The sequence below is a fragment of the Phymastichus coffea genome, unplaced genomic scaffold (genome assembly GCF_024137745.1).
Source record: "Phymastichus coffea isolate CEN01 unplaced genomic scaffold, Cenicafe_Pcof_1.1 PCOF00184, whole genome shotgun sequence".
Taxonomy (NCBI): Eukaryota; Metazoa; Arthropoda; class Insecta; order Hymenoptera; family Eulophidae; genus Phymastichus; species Phymastichus coffea.
In genome coordinates this window covers 1-20,374 of record NW_026706995.1, presented here as the reverse complement: position 1 = coordinate 20,374, position 20,374 = coordinate 1, and the positions used below count along the sequence as shown (strand labels likewise).

The following is a 20,374-nucleotide window of genomic DNA, read 5'->3' as shown; positions in this document are numbered from 1 at the left end:
GTCATAGAAGGATACGTACGTACTATTTTATTTTATTTATCAAACTTTTTATACTAATAAGTTAACTTTATCCGTCAGAGTATTTTTGCGTCTTTCACCAACAATTCCTCTTTGAGAAATTATAGTTTATCGTTAAAAAAACTATAGCACCATCTTGCAGAACTACAGGATTAAGAACAGTAAATATAAAATTAATGTTTGTACTAAGTTTATTTGAAAAAAAAATTCGAATACAAATCAATTGTACAGTATACATCTTATATTACACAAACGCATTACGAAGATAATATCCATCATTTTGTATTAATTAGTTAAATGAAAGAAAAAGAAAATTCTCCCTCCCTTTTAGCGCTGTTCGCACTTTTTTCCGCAAAATTATTAATGATAATACTCCGCGCGCTCATTCTCTTTCGACATCTGCAATTTCTCATGCGAATAAAAATAAAAAAAAAAAAAAAAGAAATTTACTCTCATCTTTGATGCCCATTGTTTTTTGGTTAGTAAAGTTCGTTACTATGCGTGCGAGTGAGATTTTGTTAGTAATAAATGTTAAATATGAAGGGGAAACGAAGGGTTAGGACAAGTGCACAAACTAAAGAATTAAATTAAACGAAACTAAAATTACGTTTTTTCACGGAAAAATGCCCTTGCAGTATAGCCCTTAGATTACGTGTTCAAACATTCGTTCGCACATGGACTTTTTGTTACCAGGGAGGGAGATTTACGACGATTGGTGTGCGGATATATGCGGGACATAGCTTTTTCTTTTAAATTCGAGTTTGAATTATACATATAAAAAAAGAGGGATATATTCGCTGATTCGAAGAAATCGAGCGCTCCTTCGCATATGTGAACCAAATGGAAGAGAAAAATATTATATAAATGCCAAGTTAAAATGACGCGTACTAAACTTTATACATACTGAATATCTTTATTTTAATATATCTTTTGTTTTATTATTTCGATCGATCAGATATTTTTCACATCTTTCTTATAGACTTTTTTTTAAAATTGATAAGAGTTTAGTTTTCATTTATTATTGATGAGCGCCACTTATCTGTATGTAACTTCTTATTACATCTCTACAAATAGAAGGTTCTTACAAGTATATTAGCATAAAAGGGATTTCCGTACATTCCTGTTCTACGAACATTTGCAATGCTTTATTAGTTATATAGACTTTATGAGATTGAAGTAAGAACTAACATTTTCACATCAAAGCTTGGAATTTATGAAAGGTTTCTTAAAAAACAGTGGTAAAACAGGCAATTTCGGTATATCCCACACAAAGGACCTTGGGGGCATCGGTTATGTACGGCTAACTATCAATCATTAATAATAAATTGTAATAATAATTGAAGCTACACAAAAGTGTTGTGTAGACGCAGTCAAAGTGTCATATATTTAGATGGTCATATGGAAACGAGAAAGATGGGGTTACACGTTCATTGCTGTATGTACAAGTATTGTTATAGCAACGCTTTGTCTCTTTCTTCATCCTTTCTTAAATTTAAAAATTGTTTTTTCTCTCACGGAGAAATAGAATCAAGAAATAGTGAATAAATTGTGTATTTTGTATACTTTCATTGGAAATAGCCAAACATATTCTTACAGAGCGGATTCGCGTCATCATGAACGTAGTTATTCTGTCGCAGCTCTTCGCTAGACAGAAAATGGAGAAGACGTAACAATGTGATGTGTATGCCGAGTAGTTTCAAAAACATCGTATGCCATTGAAAAATTAATGTATAAGCGAAAATTCTTTTGCATAATATTTACAGCGTTCGTTAAATTACTTTCGAAGGTCTCAATGTACACGGGGACAATTAATAAAATTATTAATCAAGAAACTAATTTACAACAAAAATTTCTTTTCGATTATTTGTACTAAAAATTATTAACGTAGTAATTATCAGCCTCATATGTTCTTCGTGGCAAAATAATATGCCAAACGGTTTACTCGGTTAGTGACACGTAAAAAAATAAAATCAAATTATAAAAAGTGAATATTAGTAGTAATCTAAGATATCTTTGACATACAATTTTTTTGAAACCACTCTCAGTATCGATCGAATCAACATAATTTAAAAATCTCGGGGTTAAAATGATACTTTTTCTTTCGGTTCGAATGTACTTCAAAGCTATAGACAATCATTTGTAGAATATTTCGCCGTTGAAAAAATATGTTCCCATGTGTTTTTTATTTGTATGTTTGCTATTTTCTTCGTCAAAGAATGCGATTCGCCCGATGCATACACGCGTCACAATGGCGTTGCATCCACTCGGAATTTTTAGCAGCTTATTATTGGATTTCGTAAGTTATTTTTTCATTCAATTTTTTTAACTTGTTGTTAATCATTTTTTTCTTTCTCTCTCTCTTTCTCTCTCTTTTTCTAACTTATAATCCAAGGTATAGTTTTCTTAAAAAGAAATTACAAACGCATCTTTGGCTCCCCTTTTTACTCTTTTGCGATGATACTTAAAAAGGACGGTCAGCATTTTCGTGTACACTGTAACAAAAGAATTGATGTTCAATTCAGCTAATGCATAGAATCGAAATAGATTGTTAATTAATTTTCATACATAAAAACGTTTCTGAAATTTGAGATAAATTACTGCGTTTTTCTTTACAAATAGATAATTAGTGCGATTAACTTATAATAAATTTACAATATCGTGGCATATTAACAGAGTACAGTAATCGCTGTAATCTACAATTAGAAATATCTGAAAGAATGATGAGATAAAAAGCGATAAAAATGTATTATTAGTCAAACGATGGTGTAACATTAGAGATGATAAAAATTATTATCGACGGCGACACTGGTTGGTTAGTTTTTAAAATCCAAGGCAAGCAGGACTGGTAATAGGCGTGAGAGACATTCGATGGACGATAGCGAGTATCTTTGTAGGATGATTAGTGATTCCTTGTTTCATCATAAGTAGAACAACAAAATCACTAGTCTTCCATACAACGACACTCAAATTTTTATATGCTTTTTTCGTATTTTTGGTTACTCCGATGTGTATGTGCGTGTGATCATCACCCAGGATATAAAAAAGCTCCGTCTGTACTTTTTTTCGTTTGTCAGCGCTCTTATAGTCGTCTGTTCTTTAATACGCAGGCTGTTAGTTACGCTTAAGATGTTAGTTTATGAATGATATGGATTTTCGCATGTAACAGTAAAAGTCAAAGAATATTAATTGTAAGAAGAAAAACTTTGGAAGCGCATTGAAATAGTTAAAAGCATTCAGTCTTTGACTTTCACTTAACAATTCAAAGTTAGTAAGAACGTTACAAACGCATAATTTTCCATTGATATAATGTAAATTATCTCTCCAGATGCAATCGAGAAGAAGCATCTCATTTGACCTTAGACTACAGTTACAACACATTCGCCCCCCCCCCGCCCCACTCCTCGCGGACATTTATTCGGCCAAATTGTCATGCAAATATACATAATATCTCTGCACCGCGGAAGAAAAACGCAGCTCTTAACAAAGAAGGAAAGGGAAACAGTACTATATAAATAGCGCTTACCTTTGTTGCAAGAGGAACTGAGCCATCTGTATCTGGCAGGCCAAGCCGGTGATGGTAATGATGCGGTCGTTGCTGCCAGGCAGTGGCAAGTCAATGGTAATTCCAGCTCCGCTGTCGGCGCGGATCTTACGAATTCGCGCGCCGCCCTTGCCGATTATAGCTCCAGCAAGCTAAAAATACAAGGAGATTTATGTTTATGGATTCTCAAGGCTACTTCGCTGCTTTCGCATTGCGTTTCGATTCGATTCGCGAACTCTCGAGGATACATCAACGGCATACGTTTACTGCGCGTCGGCTGTTTTTAAACAAATAAAGCTTACGTCTTTCGGTATGGTGACTTGAGTGCTCGAGACGTTTCCGCCGGCGCCGCCGCCTTGATTGCCGCCATTGTTGCCAGCGCCACCGCCACTGCCACCCATAGGTGAATTGCCCATGCCAGAATTGCCACCACCTCCGCCGCCGCCGCCAAGGCCATTGGGTGCGTTGCCACCTCCTCCGCCACCTTGCATACCGCCACCCCAGCCATTGCCTGTGAAATCGTCGTAGAAACGGGGTTAATTAAGGCGACTGACGAGGATCGGCAACGTTTAGGCTGTTCCGCGGATATTTGCAAACAACATCGCGGAAAGCTACATTAATGACTTGCGCTGACCATTATAATTGCCACCTCCGCCTCCGGAGTACGGTGGCCCGCCGCGATTGCCATTGAAGCCACCACCAGGTCCACCGCGGTCAACTCCGAAGTTGCCGCCGCCGCCGCCGCCGCCGCCGCCGCCACCACCACCGCCTCCAAGTCCGCCGCGCGAGTTCGGTGGGCCACCGAATCCCCCGCGATCACCGCCAAAGTTGCCACCTCCAGGCCCACCGCGAGCGCCGCCGCCGCCGCCTCCTCCGCCGCCACCGCCGCCACCACCACGGCCGCCCATTGACGGGAAGCCTCCGCGGTTCATGTCGGGACCTAAAGTCGAGCGAACCTCGGGTTTAATTACATTCCAAGGCAATAAGCAGTCGAGTCGGAATCGCAAGCGACTCATCGACTACGTGTACACGCTAGGATGGAATCAGAGCTCGTGAAAGTCAAGCAGCGGCTATTAGCTGAAATTCTCATTGGGAACAGGCTCGTCGGTCCAAGTGAGACGTACCTCCACCGCGGTTGTCGCGCGGTCCGCCGCGAGGTGGCATGCCGCCCTGGTTGCCGGAGCGCCCGCCGCCGAAGCCACCGCCGGCGCCGCCGCCTCCTCCGCCGCCGCCGCCGCCGCCTGGCTTGCCGGCCGGCTGTCCGTTCTCACCGTAGCCGCCGTACTCCTCGGCGTAGAACTCATCGTAGTTGCGCGGGTCGTACGGGTTGTTGATGCCCTTCAGCGGCGACTGCAAAACGAACTTCCGTCAAACCGAATTCGGACGCGCGAGAGTGCACGCGCAGTCTATACTCACGCTCTTGATGGTGTTGATCAGCTCGCGGATGCACTCCAGCACCGTCTCGTTCTTGCCGCAGACGCTGATCAGCCGGTCGGTGCTGTGGGGACAGCAGTTGGAGTAGATCTTGATGCGAGCGCCGGTTTTCTGTAAAGCAGAAGTCGCATTGAACCTGCTGCGCTTGGCCAAATTGCGGTTCGTCAACGACACGTGCCGGACGGCTGCTTCGCCTCGACGCCCCCCCCCCCCCTCCCGCGCGTTCGCCCGCGGCCCGGAAAACGTCGACCATTCTGTGCAAATGCGAGCGAACGAATGAAATTGGGAAACCTCCTCGCTCGGTTCGCTCGAGCTCCATTTTGGCTCGGACGGTCGAGGCGCAAACAACGCGCCCGAGCCTCGCGAATCGCCTCTCACGGTGTTGTCACCGCGGTAAACGTGGTACCGTCTGCGCCAGCGAAACGCGATGTCGGCCAAGTACCAAGCGAGCGAGGTCGCCAAGCACAATCATCCCGACGACCTGTGGCTCGTGCTACACGGCAAGATCTACGACGTCACCAAGTTCCTCAAGGAGCACCCCGGCGGCGAGGAGGTGTTGATCGGCCTCGCGGGCACTGATGCCACTCTGTGCTTCGACGACATCGGCCACTCGCAGGTAAGTCTCGTCGAGCGCGCGCACGACGCTCGTCCTCGACTATAGCTGTCGTGTCGCAGGAAGCCAAACAGCTCAAAGACTCGTACGAGATCGGCGCCTTGGACGGCGTGATGGCGCCGTCGACGACGACGACGACGACGACCACCACGGGATCGAGCGACGCGACTGGCGACGACGACGACCATTGGGAGTACGTGGAGACGAAGGCCCAGTCGTCGCCTTACATCCCCGTCTTCATCGCTCTCGGCGTGCTCGTCTACGCCGTGCTGTTCTACTACGTATTCTACTGAGTGTCGTCGTCCGAAAGCGTGCGCGAGTGTGTGGAAATTAAAGGAAAAAAGAAAAGCAAACGAAAAACAAAATAAAGACAAGTGTTGTTCCTTATTTACCCATCAGCGCGACTCAGCAGTTCGCAATCGCTTGGGCAGTTTTTCGAGCGCTTGAAAATGCCAATCATCGAGAATGTAGCCGCGCGGCTTCGGAGGCACACACGCGCGTACGTACAAGCAAGATAATGTAAGCTGAGAGGAAAGAGCGAGAGAGAAAGAGAGAGAGAAAGAGAGAAAGAGCGCGCGCGAGCGAGAAGGAACAGCGTGTGGGGAAGGGGAAACGGCGAGTGCGAGTAATACCGAAAGTCGCTTCGTTGGCAGTGTCCACTGACTCGCGCGAGTGCGGCTGCGATTGGCGAGGAGGCTCGTGCGCGCGTGGATTTGTTTCTCTCATCGAGCTTCTTCGTCGACGCGCATTCTCTCCGCCGACTTGGTTGAGCCAGCCCAGGTAAGTCGTTCGGCGCCGCGGCCCGCTGGGCGCGAGCGATTACGCAACCGCATAGCACGCGAGCACTGCGCTGCTTGGTCGGCCGAGAGATCCGGCAAGCAGTCGCGATGGCGTCGCCATTCGCGAATCAGCGCCAGATAAGCGCTCGGCGTCGAGCGCGCGGCGCCGCGAGCGAACTACACCCGAGACCTTGCGACTTTGCAGGCCAGCAAGCATGTCCAAGCAGTTCACGTACGACGAGGTGAGCGAGTCCAGCGACCACACGCGCACGCTCATAGCCGTCCACGACAAGGTGTACGACGTGACCGAGTTCCTGAACGAGCACCCGGGCGGCGAGGAAGTGCTGCTCGACCACGCCGGCAAAGATGCCACCGAGGACTTCAACGACGTCGGCCACTCGAGCGACGCCCAGGACTTGATGAACAAGTACTTGATCGGCGAGATCGTCGAGGCCGAGAGGCGAAATCTGCCGAAGAAACAGGCCTTCGGCTACAAGCCGGTCGACAGCAAACCCGACGACAAGTACGTTCAAGGACCCGGCACGCCGTTTCTCGCGCTGGCCGGCGCTGTCGCGATCGTCGCCGTCCTGTTCTTCTACTACGTGCTATGAGCGAACCAGCGCTTCGGAAAATATTTCAATTGCCGTTTTCCGCCTTCTTCCAAGTGCGCAGTGTGATGTTCTTTTGCCAACTCACGATACTTATATGATGTCATTCTTTGTAATTATTATATATATACTCTAACATTGGATTCTTGTTTATAATAAGAAGGTGTGCTATTCTAATTTTTTTAATGACACTAAAGGACCTTGTTTATTTATCGCAAGTATTACACTTAAAAAGAAGACGACAGCAGTTTGCTTTTTGTCACATTCCTTATTATATATATATATATGTATATGTATATATGTATGTATATATATATATATATATATATATATATATATATATATATATATATATATATATATATATATATATATATATATTGCAATAAAAACGTTCTATAGTTGACAAGATTCTGAAAACTCATTCATTTTTCTTGCGTGCAGGTAAAAACACCAATCAGACGTGCGAAACTTGTTTCTATTATGCCGACGAATCGGAGTGACGATGCTGAATAGTTGAAAAGAAGAATAAATGAAAAAGCTGCGTGTGGGTGAATTCATGACAATTCTATCGCGAGATAAGATAGCTAAGATTGCATTTGATCGTTAAATCGGATAACGTTAGGCGAAAAAAAAGCAATAAAATAATTGATATCAAGAAGCTAGATTCCAATGATCCCCGAGCGATTCTCATCCGAAACATAGGAGGCGCGAGAGAAAAGGAAGTACGCGCCGAGCAGATGGCAGCGATTAACAGGAAGGATATGCGGTCTCCCGCAGTACCCCGCGTAGTCTTTCTCCAGAGATGCCCAGCGGAAGCGCGCTGAACGTTAATTAAGCCCGAAAAAAAAAAGAAGCCACCGGGACGCGGGAAATGCTACCGCCGCGCTTTTCCACGGGGAGAGGGGCCGCGCTTCGGCTTTTTTACGAATAACGTTGGCGTTATTCGTAAATTTGCCGCGCTCACAATCAAGTAGCTTTCAAAAGTTGATTTTACATTGCAAACGACCTTTGGTATCGTCAATCGCAAAAATGCACACGCAAAGGATATTTATATCGACGTTCCGTGCGATCCGACTAAAGGCCGCTGAAGTATTTAGCAGATCGCGTGCGAGTCTCTTTTTTTCTCTTCGCGTGTCATTCGCAAAAAAAAAAAAAAAATAAATAAATAAAAGAAAAAAAATGAAAACGAAAAGGGTTAAACGCCACTCATATATATAGATATGCATACACACACGCGCGCACACACACACAGAGCAGTTAACCTCGATATTCTATCCTGCTTCCTTGCAGTTCCCATCGATTGGTCTTGCCTCTATGGAATCGTTTGCGCTTTCGCTTCTTTAAATTTTCAAGCGAGAAAATTAACAGGATTATGACATTTTGAAATCTCTTGGCGCGCGCGCTGTGTCTCTATTACGCGCAGTTGCAGAGCGACGAGAAATGAAATGTGTATTACGTCTTTGTTAAAGCAACTTACAATACCTGTCCCGAGTGCATCACTTTTCACCTCGGTTGTATTATGTATCCCGTACTCACGCGGTAACTTTTATTTCCGCGAATGAAAGATATCGTGGCGCTGTTGAATGCTCCCAACGGACATTGTGCCGAGCGAAGATTCCCGCCTCGCGAAAAAAGCCGGCTTCTCAAAAAAAAAAGAAAGCCCCCCCCCCTCCAAAAAAAAAAAAAACTCACCGGCAGCCAACGGCTTCTCGAAAATCGAGTCCATGTCGCGAGAGCGTAAGAAAGAAGGGCTCTGCGCGTTGTCGCGGTAGCCGAAGAACTGAGTCGCAGCTACGCGGGGCCTCCCTTATTCGCTGGCCCTCGGACGGGATCGAAGAGGGGGAAGCAGCAGAGAAGGGCACAACGCACACACGCTAACGTAATTACGGCCGTATGAATTATAAATCTATTGTTCAACTCTGGGAATGACCAATTGTACGGTTGCGGCCTGGCACGCGAGGGTGGACGATTTTCGCCTCCCGAAGGGGCGGCCAACCGACCACCGGATAAACGGCCGCCGGGAAAACTTTACGAAAACCATCGCCCTTCGGAGGCTCTTTTTACCAAGCGCTCCCGTCCGGGCGAGTTGAGAGCCGGCAAGCATCCATTGAAAGAGTCTTTGCGAGAGAGAAACATCTCGCCGGCATGCAAATTAAAAAGCGTCTTCGAGTTGCCGAAAAAGATTTTCAAGAGCGACAGAGACAATCCAGGCAGATTTTTTGAAGGGAATCTTTTTTGGGGTCCCTCTCTCTCTCTCTCTTTCTCTCTCCCTGCCGGCTGCACCTTTTGTTTGACGATTCGCGCTCTTTGAGAAATCATAATAAAGAGGGAACCACCTTTAAAATTCTGGGAAAGCGGGATTTAAACCGTGTCAGAGCGAGGCGGGGAAAAAAATGAAAACGCGGCGCGTTGAGAGACGTACGCGTGACTTGGTTTTCGACAGACTTGCAGGGAATCATCCACCGGATTGAGAGAGATCGTTGGAATTTCAATCGATATCTCCGCCGAGAAATTTTCGTAGATCGATTAACTCCAACGAGAACGAGTACAAGAAATGTACCGGTCCAAGGGAAAATAAGCGCGCATCGCCAATTAGCAACCGACCGGCAAGCATCGTTTTCCTCGATTTTTCCCGCGCGCGAGATAGCGACAGCAGCAACGGCAGTCGGCAGGAAGACGAGCGCGCGTCTGGAGGCCGCGAGGTTGGGCGTTCTTGAACAAAAGCCCTCCGCAAAGCGGAAGCTACGAGGAATAAAAGGCGGAGCTGTACTGAAATTCCTCTTCCTCCCTCTTCATCCAGCCCTTGACGGGGGACAAATTTCTCATCGACTTTCAGGAGAAAAAAAATTATTATCCAAAGAAACGAGCATCCCTCGCGGCCAATTTTTTCGAGGCTCGCTAGGCCAGCTGAGTCGCTTCTTCGAAGGAATTCCTCGGCGGAGAGAAAGGGCGGCCCAGCAACGCAGCAGCCGAGCGAGAAAACAAGGCGCGCAAGGGCACACCTGGCGTCGGCGAGCAGCTGCCGCCGCACGCACACGGAGACGCAGAAAAAGGAGGCGTCCGTTAGGGGCACACCTGTTCCAGCTTTTCTGAAAGTCGCGCGCACATGTCATACGCATACGTAACGAACAAGAAATAATATTATCTGTCATTAAATTTTCACTTCGAGCGTGACACATAGATACTTACGCACGTTCACGCGCGCGCGCGCATGCCTATGCACGAATTATTATTAAATATGATTGGGGGGGGGGGGGGGGGGGTCGACAAAAAAGGGAGATCAGCTGTTGTAGGAATGAATGGAGCGAGCGCGTACGTGGTTAGAACGTTTTAGCGAGCAAAAAAATTGTTTTCGCGCAAAATATTTGCAGATCCCAGATATCGATATCGAGGCTATCTCAACGCTTGGTAAATATAGAATGCAAACGCGTGTGTTATAGATTGATAAAGTGCCGATTCGATCGTTCCCCTACGCGATTTCAATTGTTTTTGCAAACATTTCCAACGCACAAAATACGAAATTGATTAGAGCACATTACAGCACGTGCGCAGATTGCGAATCGCAAAATGAAAACGATCCCGTTCTCACCTAAACCACAAAACTTGGCGGATAATTGGACGCGAGATAAGTAAAAAGAAAGTCCCTCCCTCCCTCCCTCAAACTTCGTGTGCGCGTACAATTATCCAAGCTCACTTTCGTGGAATTAATTTGCGCTGTCTTTCGTGTACGCATACGTATATATACATACGAAAGAGTTCTTTTTTCAAGAGACACGATTGTTATCTTGCGTCGAGCTTGAGGGCTTTTTAGTATGCGTCACTGACGTCAATCTTTTTTTTTTTCACAGTAGGAAAGAATTATTGATGGCAAGAGTAGATTTGACGTTTGTTCCGCTTTGCAGGCAAAGATGTTTTGAAAAACACATGCACGTACAGATCGGTACGAGCAATCGCTGCGGCTGGTCGATATATGCGCAACGTTTAATTTCTCGAACGGCTCTCGTAGACGAGTAATTCATACATTGCGAACGAAACAAGGCTATATTAATTTAGAATGACGTCACCGTAAGTAAAGGACGTAGAATGATTTTCAACGCGCGACGCAACGTCAAAAATTATTTTCCCGCGTAATTTATTGACGGTCGGTAAGATAGAGAACCAAAAAGATAAGCAGTTTCGCTGGTTCAATCGTACATTTCTCAATCCCTACACACACACACACACACACGCGCGCGCGCGCGCGCACACGCACGCACACACACACACACACACACACACACACACACACACACACACACACACACACACACACACACACACACATTCGTAGTCTAACCGGATTTTATAACCAAACGGCTTTCCTCCCCTCTATTTTCTTAGCCCCCTAGAGGCTTCTTTTCGACGACGAAGGCGAATTGCTGTACGGAGATGTAACCACTTGTTATTTACCAGTAGAGTACGTTACTCATGAAATTTTAATCACATTTTGCTATTGGATTTTTTGTGGTTTACGAGTTTCGTTAAGCACGTTTTGGACGTTCATTTATCGTTTATATAAGTAATACGTAGTTTTATGCTAAAATCAAATCAAAACTTTTGTCTTTGAGCAAATGCGGGCTTGATTCTCTTTTTAAAGCCTATTGTTATTGCCTTACTTATTTTTTATTCAATTACTTAATCGATAATATATCGATGTAGAACACCCAGAATTTTTAATTAGCGCCGATTTGCTGAAAATGTCAGCTGCTGTGCTAAATAATACTAAATGCGCAACATACCACATACATATGTATATATAATACTGTCACATAACAGTAAACCATGTGACTATAGTCAGCCAATCAGACCACGAATAAAATGGCTTCACTTACCAGGCCATCAATCTTAAGCAATAAGCAAAAGCAATAAAAAAAGGAAGATGGTACACAATTGCTTCAGAGAAAGAATCATGCGGATATTATTTTACGCCGATAAGGTAGATTCCTAATTATTTTTCACATCAAATTAAGAGTCATATAAAAAAATTCTAAACAGAATAGAAATAAACGTCCGAAATAAATATTGCATAGATCGTTATGAACGAACTGAATAGGAAAAAGAGAAGAAAAAGATAATTCATAGACTATCTACGATCAATAGACGTACAAACACCAATACTTTCAGACTAACGCAATTAAAAAATGATGTGACGTCGCTGAGTGACAATGCCACGTTCCTATCGCGAGTGCGCTTGTACTTCAGCTTTAGTCTCTCGCGCGAAAAAAAAGTTCAATATACATTCGACACCTCCATGGAAACTTCCTGGTAAACTAATTCATTGATGTTGCAAACAAAAAAAAATAGCAGTCAAACAATCGACAAAAACTCGTTGGATTTATATGGCTTCGCTTCGAAGGATAGGATGAAGCCCAAAAAAGCATTTTTTTTCGACACTCACCTCTCTTAACTCTTTGATCTTGTTGCCACCCTTGCCGATCACACAGCCAGCTTGACTTTGATGAACCAACATACGTAAGTCGATGTCATTGTCTTGACCTGTCTTCAGTCCAGCCTACATAAAAAGGAAATTTAATATTTTTTCTTTCCTATCGATAACCATTCTATAGTAAAAAAGAGAGCTTTTATAAGGGCTATTAATGTCTCGAGAGAGAGAGAGAGGGAGAGGCGCGTTTATCAAGATTTTGCCGTCAATGAAGATAAAAAAAGTACATTTAATGCTGGCTTGAATAGCTTCATAAATTCTTTAGACTTAATTAAAAGCTCGATTATATCTTATCATGGGCATCATGCCATGTTGGAGTTTTACTTTGCTTGTACTCCAGTTCATTTGATAAATGCTCCATTCATAAATGAATTAATCCACAAATAAAAGCAAAAGAATACGATTGTTTGGATCAATAGAAATCGATTATTTTGTATGTGAAAATATAAACAACCGTAGCTCTTGTTTTTACATTTATAAGCATGTAAATAAACGTACCTCTTCGAGTTTAGGTACCATATCACCCAGGACAGTCATAATAGTCTCGAGATCCGAGGCAATGGTCAGGATCCTAAAATCAGAAAGACTCAGCGAGTTACATAGGCTCTTTTCGTCCGAAAAATTGTTCAAATACAGGAGGGAGGGCAAAAATACCGAACTGGATATTTTAAGACAAAAAAAACTCGTTTTATTTGCAAAAAGAATTTGTCACAACTTTTTTTTTATTTGGACATACACATTGAAATGTTTTTCTTTAATGTGCTTGAATTCTCGGACCAAGGGATTTTTTTATTCTAGAAGGCAAAAAAAGTTTGTTTTTATCTAACGACAACAACAAAGAAAGCAATAAAGTAGATCTATGAGGGAGTTAATCTGGTTGGACAGTTTGTTTAAAATCTTTACTTACAATCTAACAGACTGGTTCATTTATGAATAAGCTAAGAAAAAACCAGTGAGTAGTAAACAAGTAACAAGTGAGCGACCTCTTTAGCCGTGATAGTGGGCTAGTAAAGTGCCTGGACTTTCTAATACAGGAGGTAATTAGAATTGTAAGGGATGTTTACTACCTCTTTTATAAGTTTTTATTTTTTTTGTTTTTAAAAATTTTTTTTCGGCGCCAAATTGCCATTGGGTTTGTCTGAAAAAATTCTTCAGATATATAATAATAACAGTTACGCTTGCAGATGTATTCATCTTTCAACAATCATCTTATCAAAAGCACAAAAAGGAAAAAGTTGGCAATTACAATGGACGAATACATCTACAAGCTGCTTGTGAAAAAATGGGTTTATCTTAAATTCTACAGCATCGCTAATATTTTATCACAGCTTAATATCCATTTACCAAGTAACCCTTTTCCGGTTTCTTTTTATTGATTTATAGACATAATCATTATTATCAGCAATCGTAAACGACGAATCAGATATGTCATAAAACACTCAGTTACAATAATATATAATTAAAGCCGCTGTGCATGTATAAACTATGGGTTAGTTTACCGCACCCTTTTCCATTATTCACACAACAAAAAATATATAGTCAGAGAAGCGGCAGCCATCTTTTTTATGCACATTTAAGAATCTTTCTTCGCCCGTTTACGTAATTACAAATAAATAAATACTTAAGAGTATATCAATATAACTTCCATTCGGGATACGTGTTGGAACATGAATTGTTACTTGATTCCTCCTATGGAGAAGAGAATATCAAAGAAACAAAAAAAAAAGAAAGGCGACTTGACACCAGAAGTAGAACATAATTTGATAATATTAAAAGTAATGTCAGGAGAATAAACTCCTTGAACGTCAAATTAACAAGGAGTGTCACTTCAAAACCTGCCATAGTGACGAAGAGGATTCCTTGCATTTTTGCAGTCAAATAGAGAAAATTGAAAAAGAGAGAAAGGAAGAAAGAAAGAAAAAAAGAAAGAATGCATGGAAGAAAGAAATAAAGAAAGAAAGAAAGAAGGAAAGAAAGAAAGAAAGAATAGAAAAAAGCCAATTTCATCGAGGACCATAAATGGGCCACGGGACGAAGACTGGAGGGTTCGTGATGCTGTTCGTGAAAGAGAGATAGATATATAGATAGGTAGAGAGAGAGAGAGAAAGTGAGAGAGATTTTGATCAGCGCGGAATCAGCGCCACGAAATAGCAATCAGGACATTAAAGAAGCATCGGCAATTTCCTGTTAGCTGCGGAACGCAATGTGCCATTCCTTCTCTTTTGTACTCTGTGTCAACGTTGTAGCAAAGATCTACACGCGGACAGTGCCGTTGATTATTTATAACAAAGTGGTGGAAGTAATTGAGGGTCGAATATTAATGATCAACTTATTTCATGTACGAAAAACACAATTCTCAGATTTGTTTTTTTTTCTTCCTTTCCGCTTACGAGAGAAATTCATCGAAGTACTTTTTTGTTCAATGACATCAATGAAGACGACGAATGCAGTCACAGACACCGAGAGAAAGAGACTGTCGGAGATCGGGTGATTGGGCCGAATGAATTGACAAAATTGATAGGACAAAGAAAGATAGAAAAAAGAGCATAAAAGATGGAAACTTTCAAAAAATTCTAAAAAAAAAAAGTAAGTTAAACTTCTCCGCTGGAAGACGCATAAAATAGTCCTCGAATGATAAATCTTCCAGTGGAGAAGCATTTCAATGTGAATGACAAAATAATGATTACAAAAAAAAATTTCGAATTAAAGATAGCGCCATAGATGAAAACTATATATCGCAAGTTATAGATAAACGAAGAAAATTTTGAGACAACAAAAAAATGCCGAAAAAAAAAATGTAACATAACAAAATGAAACAAGAGAAATAGAGAAAGAGAAAGAGAAAGAGAAAGAGAGAGAGAGAGAGAGAGAGAGAGAATTAGAAACATTAAGTAGTGGTGTATTGGTATTACCGTTCGGGTCCGTAACAATCGGGTACAGTGATTGTGGCTTTGTACTGTTGGGCGGGCGTAACACATCGTACGAGGCAACACAGAGATCAGCAGTTCAGGATGGTCGATGTTGTTCGGTGGTGGTCCCCCACAACCAGGTTCGCAGATCGTTTTCACATTCGTGTGTGTGTGCGATTACCAGAGGCGTGTGATAAATTTGATGGTTTTTTATCAAGTACGCACATCGCACACATATTGGTTTTCGTGGGTGTAAACGCAATTAATCCATCATTGCGTTTTGGGACATTGATCGTATTTCGAGGCCCAGTGAGAAGATCACAACAGACGTCGTTGATTGTGCGGTCGGTTGATTGTGATGGTAGTTGAGTGGTAGTTGGTGGTAGTTGAGTGGTGGTAGTTGGTCATTGGTGGCAATAGGGGCAACCGGCACCGGTGTTCATGGGTTCAGGGCGGGGCCAGGGCACAAACCATTCAGACCAAGTAGATAACAATCACGTCAGAACTACGTCGTTTCGAGACGTTGCTCGACTTTTATATTTTTTTATATTTAAATTATTTTTTAATTTTGTTATTTGTACCCCCATATCGTTACTCGTGACACACAATCGTGTTTGCGTGTGCTTTACGTGCGATTGCTTTTTTTTGGCGTCACAAACGTAAAAGTAACGGTATGATATTAAACCTAACCAATAAATATATTCATTCGCTTGGTTTCTCATCTCTGGGGGGTGTTGTTCAAGCACAACATCGTTTTTGACTTTTACTTTGGAGCATCTTTAAACCTTAAATTCTATTGGAATATACAGTTGGGTATTTCATTGTTGAGGTACGATTTCAGGTCTTGTACTTGTAGCTATCAGGCAACTGTATGACACTATTTCTCGTTAAGGTGGTGCCATGGAACGAATAATGGCTTCTATTTGTTTTGTGGAAATTTGGGAAGATAACGCTATTGCTTATTGTTAAAAACTGAGACTCATTGTTTTTATTGCTTCAAATTAAAGTCAAAAAGATGCGTGCTTCCAACTGCATATAAAATTATTTATTTTATTTCATTCTTAATCCTAAGAAAAAACGTCTAGCTACTATAAAAAGATGCTAAGAGATGGGATTTGATACCCCTACAACGTAAAAAAAAGAAACAACTGAAAAAATGTTGCATTAACGATCATCATTAAAAAGAGCGCTAAGCAACTACAAGACGCACTTAGTGCGCACATTTCTAGGCCAGAGATCTCGTTAAAGCAACATTTTACTGGTCGTCGTAAACAACAAAAAAAAAGTAAAAAAAATGTACATAGAAGTACGACTGAGCGTGCGAAAGTTATTGTCCCCAGCCGAATTCATAGATCCATCGCCCCTTTTTTCTATGAGTGCTCGTTCAGTTTCGAAACTGTCAAAAAAGGGGTGGTAAGGGTGGCAAAGTGGGCGTTATACGGATCCTTTTTTTCGTTCGTTTTGCGCATCTTTTGCAAATAAGAGAGAGAGAGAGAGAGAGAGAGAGAGAGAGGGGAGAGAGAGAGAGGGATAGAGAGGGGAGAGAGAGGGAGAGAGACAGAAAGAGAGGAGACAAAGCAAAAAGCAAGGAAAAGAACAGTGCGCGTGTGTAAGAACCACACGACACAATAAAAGAAAAAGGAAAAAAAAGGCAGCGAGCAGCTCTTTTGCTCTATCTTTTACTATACTCTCCGCGCGTAATCGCGAATTTAGAGAAGTTTCTCTTTGCTTTTTTATCGCCTGCGGCTTGCATTCAACGACTTGATTACTATTGTAACGCAATGCTCTCGCTACCTTTTTTCCTTCTGGGAGGAGATGAAGTTCGTTTTCTTCTTTTTCTTCATCGCGGGATAGAGTGCAGCGTAGTACGAGTTGTATATATAGAATGCAGTGAGAGGAAATAAAGAGTGTTTTCCTTGTTTCGTTAAATCTCAGGCGCGGGCAATTTAAGAGATAAGATCACTGTCGTGGTTTGATGACATTACCTGACTGCGCAGCTTGGCGATGTTTCTGGCCGCCTCTACCGATTATTGAACCAGCGACCTACAGAACAAACAAACCAATACAATAAACCTTTGATATTATCACCATTTATCAAGCAAAAAAAAAATAAATAAATAAATGAATAACTAAATAAAAGGCCGACCGACTACGTTCTTGCAGCGGGTATGCGTATTTATAGCCATGCGACCTGTCAACATTCCAGAACGACTCACTGTGTGCGCGCACACGAGGCAAATGGAAGATAATTAACCGGGACTTGTTGGCTTGCACGCGAGCTTGCAAAAGCTCGCGAAGCTTAATGCCACGTCATTACGTTGTTGGCGGTGGGGGAGGGGATGGGGGGTGGAGGGTTTCGTTCCTAGAAAGCTCGCTTTCGCCAGCGCATATTAGGCTACGCGAAACGTGACTTGGAATTGTCGTTTCCGTAAAACATACAAAGCGCGTGCTGGAAAAGCTTTTCGCAATCCCCGTTTTTTTTTTTTTTTTTTTTTCGAGTGAAAGTTTGTTGAACCGGCGTATGTACGAGGTGCAACGAGTGCCGAATGTTACTCAACCGCAGAGAAATACATCTTTATTCGTCCGTCGGTGGCATGACGAAAGCCGGCGCAGAGATGATCATCTCGCCGGGAGTTCGGAGTTCTGCGAGCGCTAGTCGTGGGAGCCGGTAAGCGCGGGGCACGTTTTCGCTTTCGCTTGTAAAGCAGCGAGCGCCGCCGTGCCGCGCGCTCGCGGTTACGCGAGGGGCCAAGTTTTGATCAGCGCGAGACGAGCTTTCGCCGGGCCGAACTTTTGCAATATGCCGAGTCGGCTCCGCCGTGGCGACGGAAACCTTGAGGCGCGGGCGAGGCGCGCGTCCGAAGACAATGCGGCAGGGAGGAAAAGGCGCTTGGCGCAGCTCGCGCGAGACCATATAAAGTAGGAGGCAATCGTCGTCGCTCGCGGAATGCCGATACACGCAGGCGGGCGCGCGCTTGCCGGCTGATTGAAAGTGCTGCCGACTATGATTTCTGTTCTCTCTCAAGGATACGCGCAGCGACGCCAATTTGCATGGGAGACGGCGGGAAACGCGTTTGCTTTCTACCGAGCGCGATTAAAAGTGGAGCAAAAGCGACGGCGGCAGTTGCGTCAACTGGAAGAATCCCGTGGCCGGTGCACGGAGCGATTAGCCGGCTGCCGGTGGATTGGCTTGCGTAACGCAATCACAGTGCGAAGGCTTATCGCGGCGCGCATAGCGCAAGCTCGATCGCGCTTGCAACGCCGGAGCCCCGTCCAAGAGCTTCGGCGTGGCGTCTGCTCTTCGCCTCCCACGGCGAGGCCCCGCTCGAACGTGTCCAATCGCGGACCCCTCCGCGGCGGCGCGCCTCGCCCGGCCGAAGAGGCTCGCACGTGCGCCGCGCGCCGCGAGACTGATGTCGCCGAGCGCCAACGAGGCGCGGAGGCGCACGGCCTGGGAGATGTAGGTCGGCTCGCTTGCTCGCGCCCGCGACGGCGCGCTCGTCGCTCGCAATACGTACCCTGCTCGGAATAAGTAATCGCAGCTCGTCCTCCCCTTGCGCCCTGTAGCGCTTGTTGGCGTTGGTGGGTCCGCCCGACGGGGCGTCGGCCTCTCGCTTCATGATGCCGCTGCCGCTGCCGCTGCTGCTGCTGCTGCTGCTGCCGCTGCTGCTGCCTGCAAAATATAGAAGCAGCGCCGAGTTCAGTCAAAATAATGTCACGCGCGGGCCGCGTGCCAAAGCAGAGGTGTGGGAGAGATCATTTGCACGACGCCGCAGACCCGAAAGAAAACCAAAAAAAAAATAGAAAAAGAAAACGAGAGAAAAACGCGGGCGAACGGCGTGCATTGTCTTGCGACACGTGGCGAAGCCAGTGTCGATCGATGCGCGCAACGGAAGCTGACGAGGAAGCAAAACGGAACCCTTATCGCGATCGCGCGCTCGCAAAATGGGAAACGTCACGCGCCGCTGAGACTCATCGGCATAGAAAGAGGACGATTCCAGCGTTCCTTCCCGATGCAATTGCGCGCGATGCTTCGTTGTTTTTCTTCTTTTTTTCTCGTCAGCGCGCGGCTCGGCTTTGCCGGCTGCGTTTACCCCGAGTCCCAAGTGGGCTCGCGCGCGCTCGAGAGATACACGCGATTATTCACAGCCCGATCTAGCCTCCCCTCCGGCGCCCCCACTCTCATTCTAATCGCCATTGTAACGCGGCGCGAGCAGAAGCGTCGAGGTGCAACCGAATCCTCTCGCGTTTCACGAGTCCCGCTCGCGATATAAAGTGTCGCGCGAGGAAGAGCTTTTCGTCCACCCAGCCGAGGAGAAGAAAATGTAAAATTTCACCGCTCTCTCTCTCTCTCTCTCTCTCTCGCTTTGTTCGGCGAGATATCTGCGCGTGCGGGACGAAAGGAAAGCCAACTACAGGTGCGCATCGCGCGATCGCCAACGCATCGGAAAAGGCGTGGTTCGGCGCCCGGTACGATGACATTGGCTTCGCGACGTTTGACATTGAGTCGTTTACGCTCGCGTTATATTTCTCCGTGTCTCTCTGTCTCTCGCTGGTCGTCAAACGAAAAAAGGTCACGCGCGCGTACGTTGCGTAACGCGCGCGGCAGCCGAGTTTTTCAATATCCGCGGGATAATCGTCGCGTAACTCGCTGACGACGAAAGCATCGATCGCACAGGCTAAGCGCGTGGGAAACGAGCGCTCGATCGTCGAGCCACGGCGATTCGGCCTCGGGTGTTGAATCGCACGCGATCTACATACTCGCGTCGGTGGCTCGGTGCACCCGACTTTTTCGAAAAAGAAAAGGAAAAAAAAAAAACGCGTGGGGGGTAGCACGGGCAAAGCGCGAGAAGATGAGGGGAGAACTGGGTTGACTCTCGTATTGATCGACCGTCGAGAGAGAAGCTCTTTCTTTTCACCGCGCGCGAAACAGATGAGCTTCTCGAAAGATAATGAAGCTCATGAGCGACAACTCCATTTTTTTTCG

At 44.6% G+C, this 20,374-nt stretch overlaps 3 protein-coding genes across 3 annotated transcripts; 2 read left to right on the top strand and 1 right to left on the bottom strand.

The window, feature by feature from the left end:
• Positions 1–197: 197 nt before the first annotated feature.
• On the bottom strand, positions 198–19,058 carry LOC131673545 (heterogeneous nuclear ribonucleoprotein K homolog). Its single transcript, XM_058951608.1, is given in 12 exon segments — positions 198–2,510; positions 3,542–3,711; positions 3,862–4,070; positions 4,194–4,499; positions 4,684–4,909; positions 4,976–5,104; positions 12,434–12,547; positions 12,977–13,049; positions 15,391–15,434; positions 17,373–17,399; positions 17,401–17,430; positions 18,906–19,058. Coding segments are annotated over 12 exon segments (1,461 nt in total). The 5' UTR covers positions 19,008–19,058; the 3' UTR covers positions 198–2,479.
• On the top strand, positions 5,315–5,976 carry LOC131673546 (cytochrome b5-like). Its single transcript, XM_058951609.1, has 2 exons — positions 5,315–5,609; positions 5,669–5,976. Exons 1-2 carry the CDS (start codon positions 5,421–5,423, stop codon positions 5,897–5,899), a joined length of 420 nt encoding a protein of 139 aa, XP_058807592.1. The 5' UTR covers positions 5,315–5,420; the 3' UTR covers positions 5,900–5,976.
• LOC131673548 (cytochrome b5-like) lies at positions 6,238–7,233 on the top strand. Its single transcript, XM_058951610.1, has 2 exons — positions 6,238–6,386; positions 6,591–7,233. The coding sequence occupies exon 2, from the start codon at positions 6,601–6,603 to the stop codon at positions 6,994–6,996; it is 396 nt and encodes a 131-aa protein (XP_058807593.1). The 5' UTR covers positions 6,238–6,386; positions 6,591–6,600; the 3' UTR covers positions 6,997–7,233.
• Positions 19,059–20,374: the final 1,316 nt, after the last annotated feature.

Excerpts from the sequence above, each read along its gene's own strand:
- LOC131673546 (XM_058951609.1), top strand. The coding sequence starts at position 5,421 with ATGTCGGCCAAGTACCAAGCGAGCGAGGTCGCCAAGCACAATCATCCC. Across the intron at positions 5,610-5,668 it reads ACGACATCGGCCACTCGCAG|GAAGCCAAACAGCTCAAAGA; the intron begins GTAAGTCTCGTC and ends GTCGTGTCGCAG.
- LOC131673548 (XM_058951610.1), top strand. The coding sequence starts at position 6,601 with ATGTCCAAGCAGTTCACGTACGACGAGGTGAGCGAGTCCAGCGACCAC.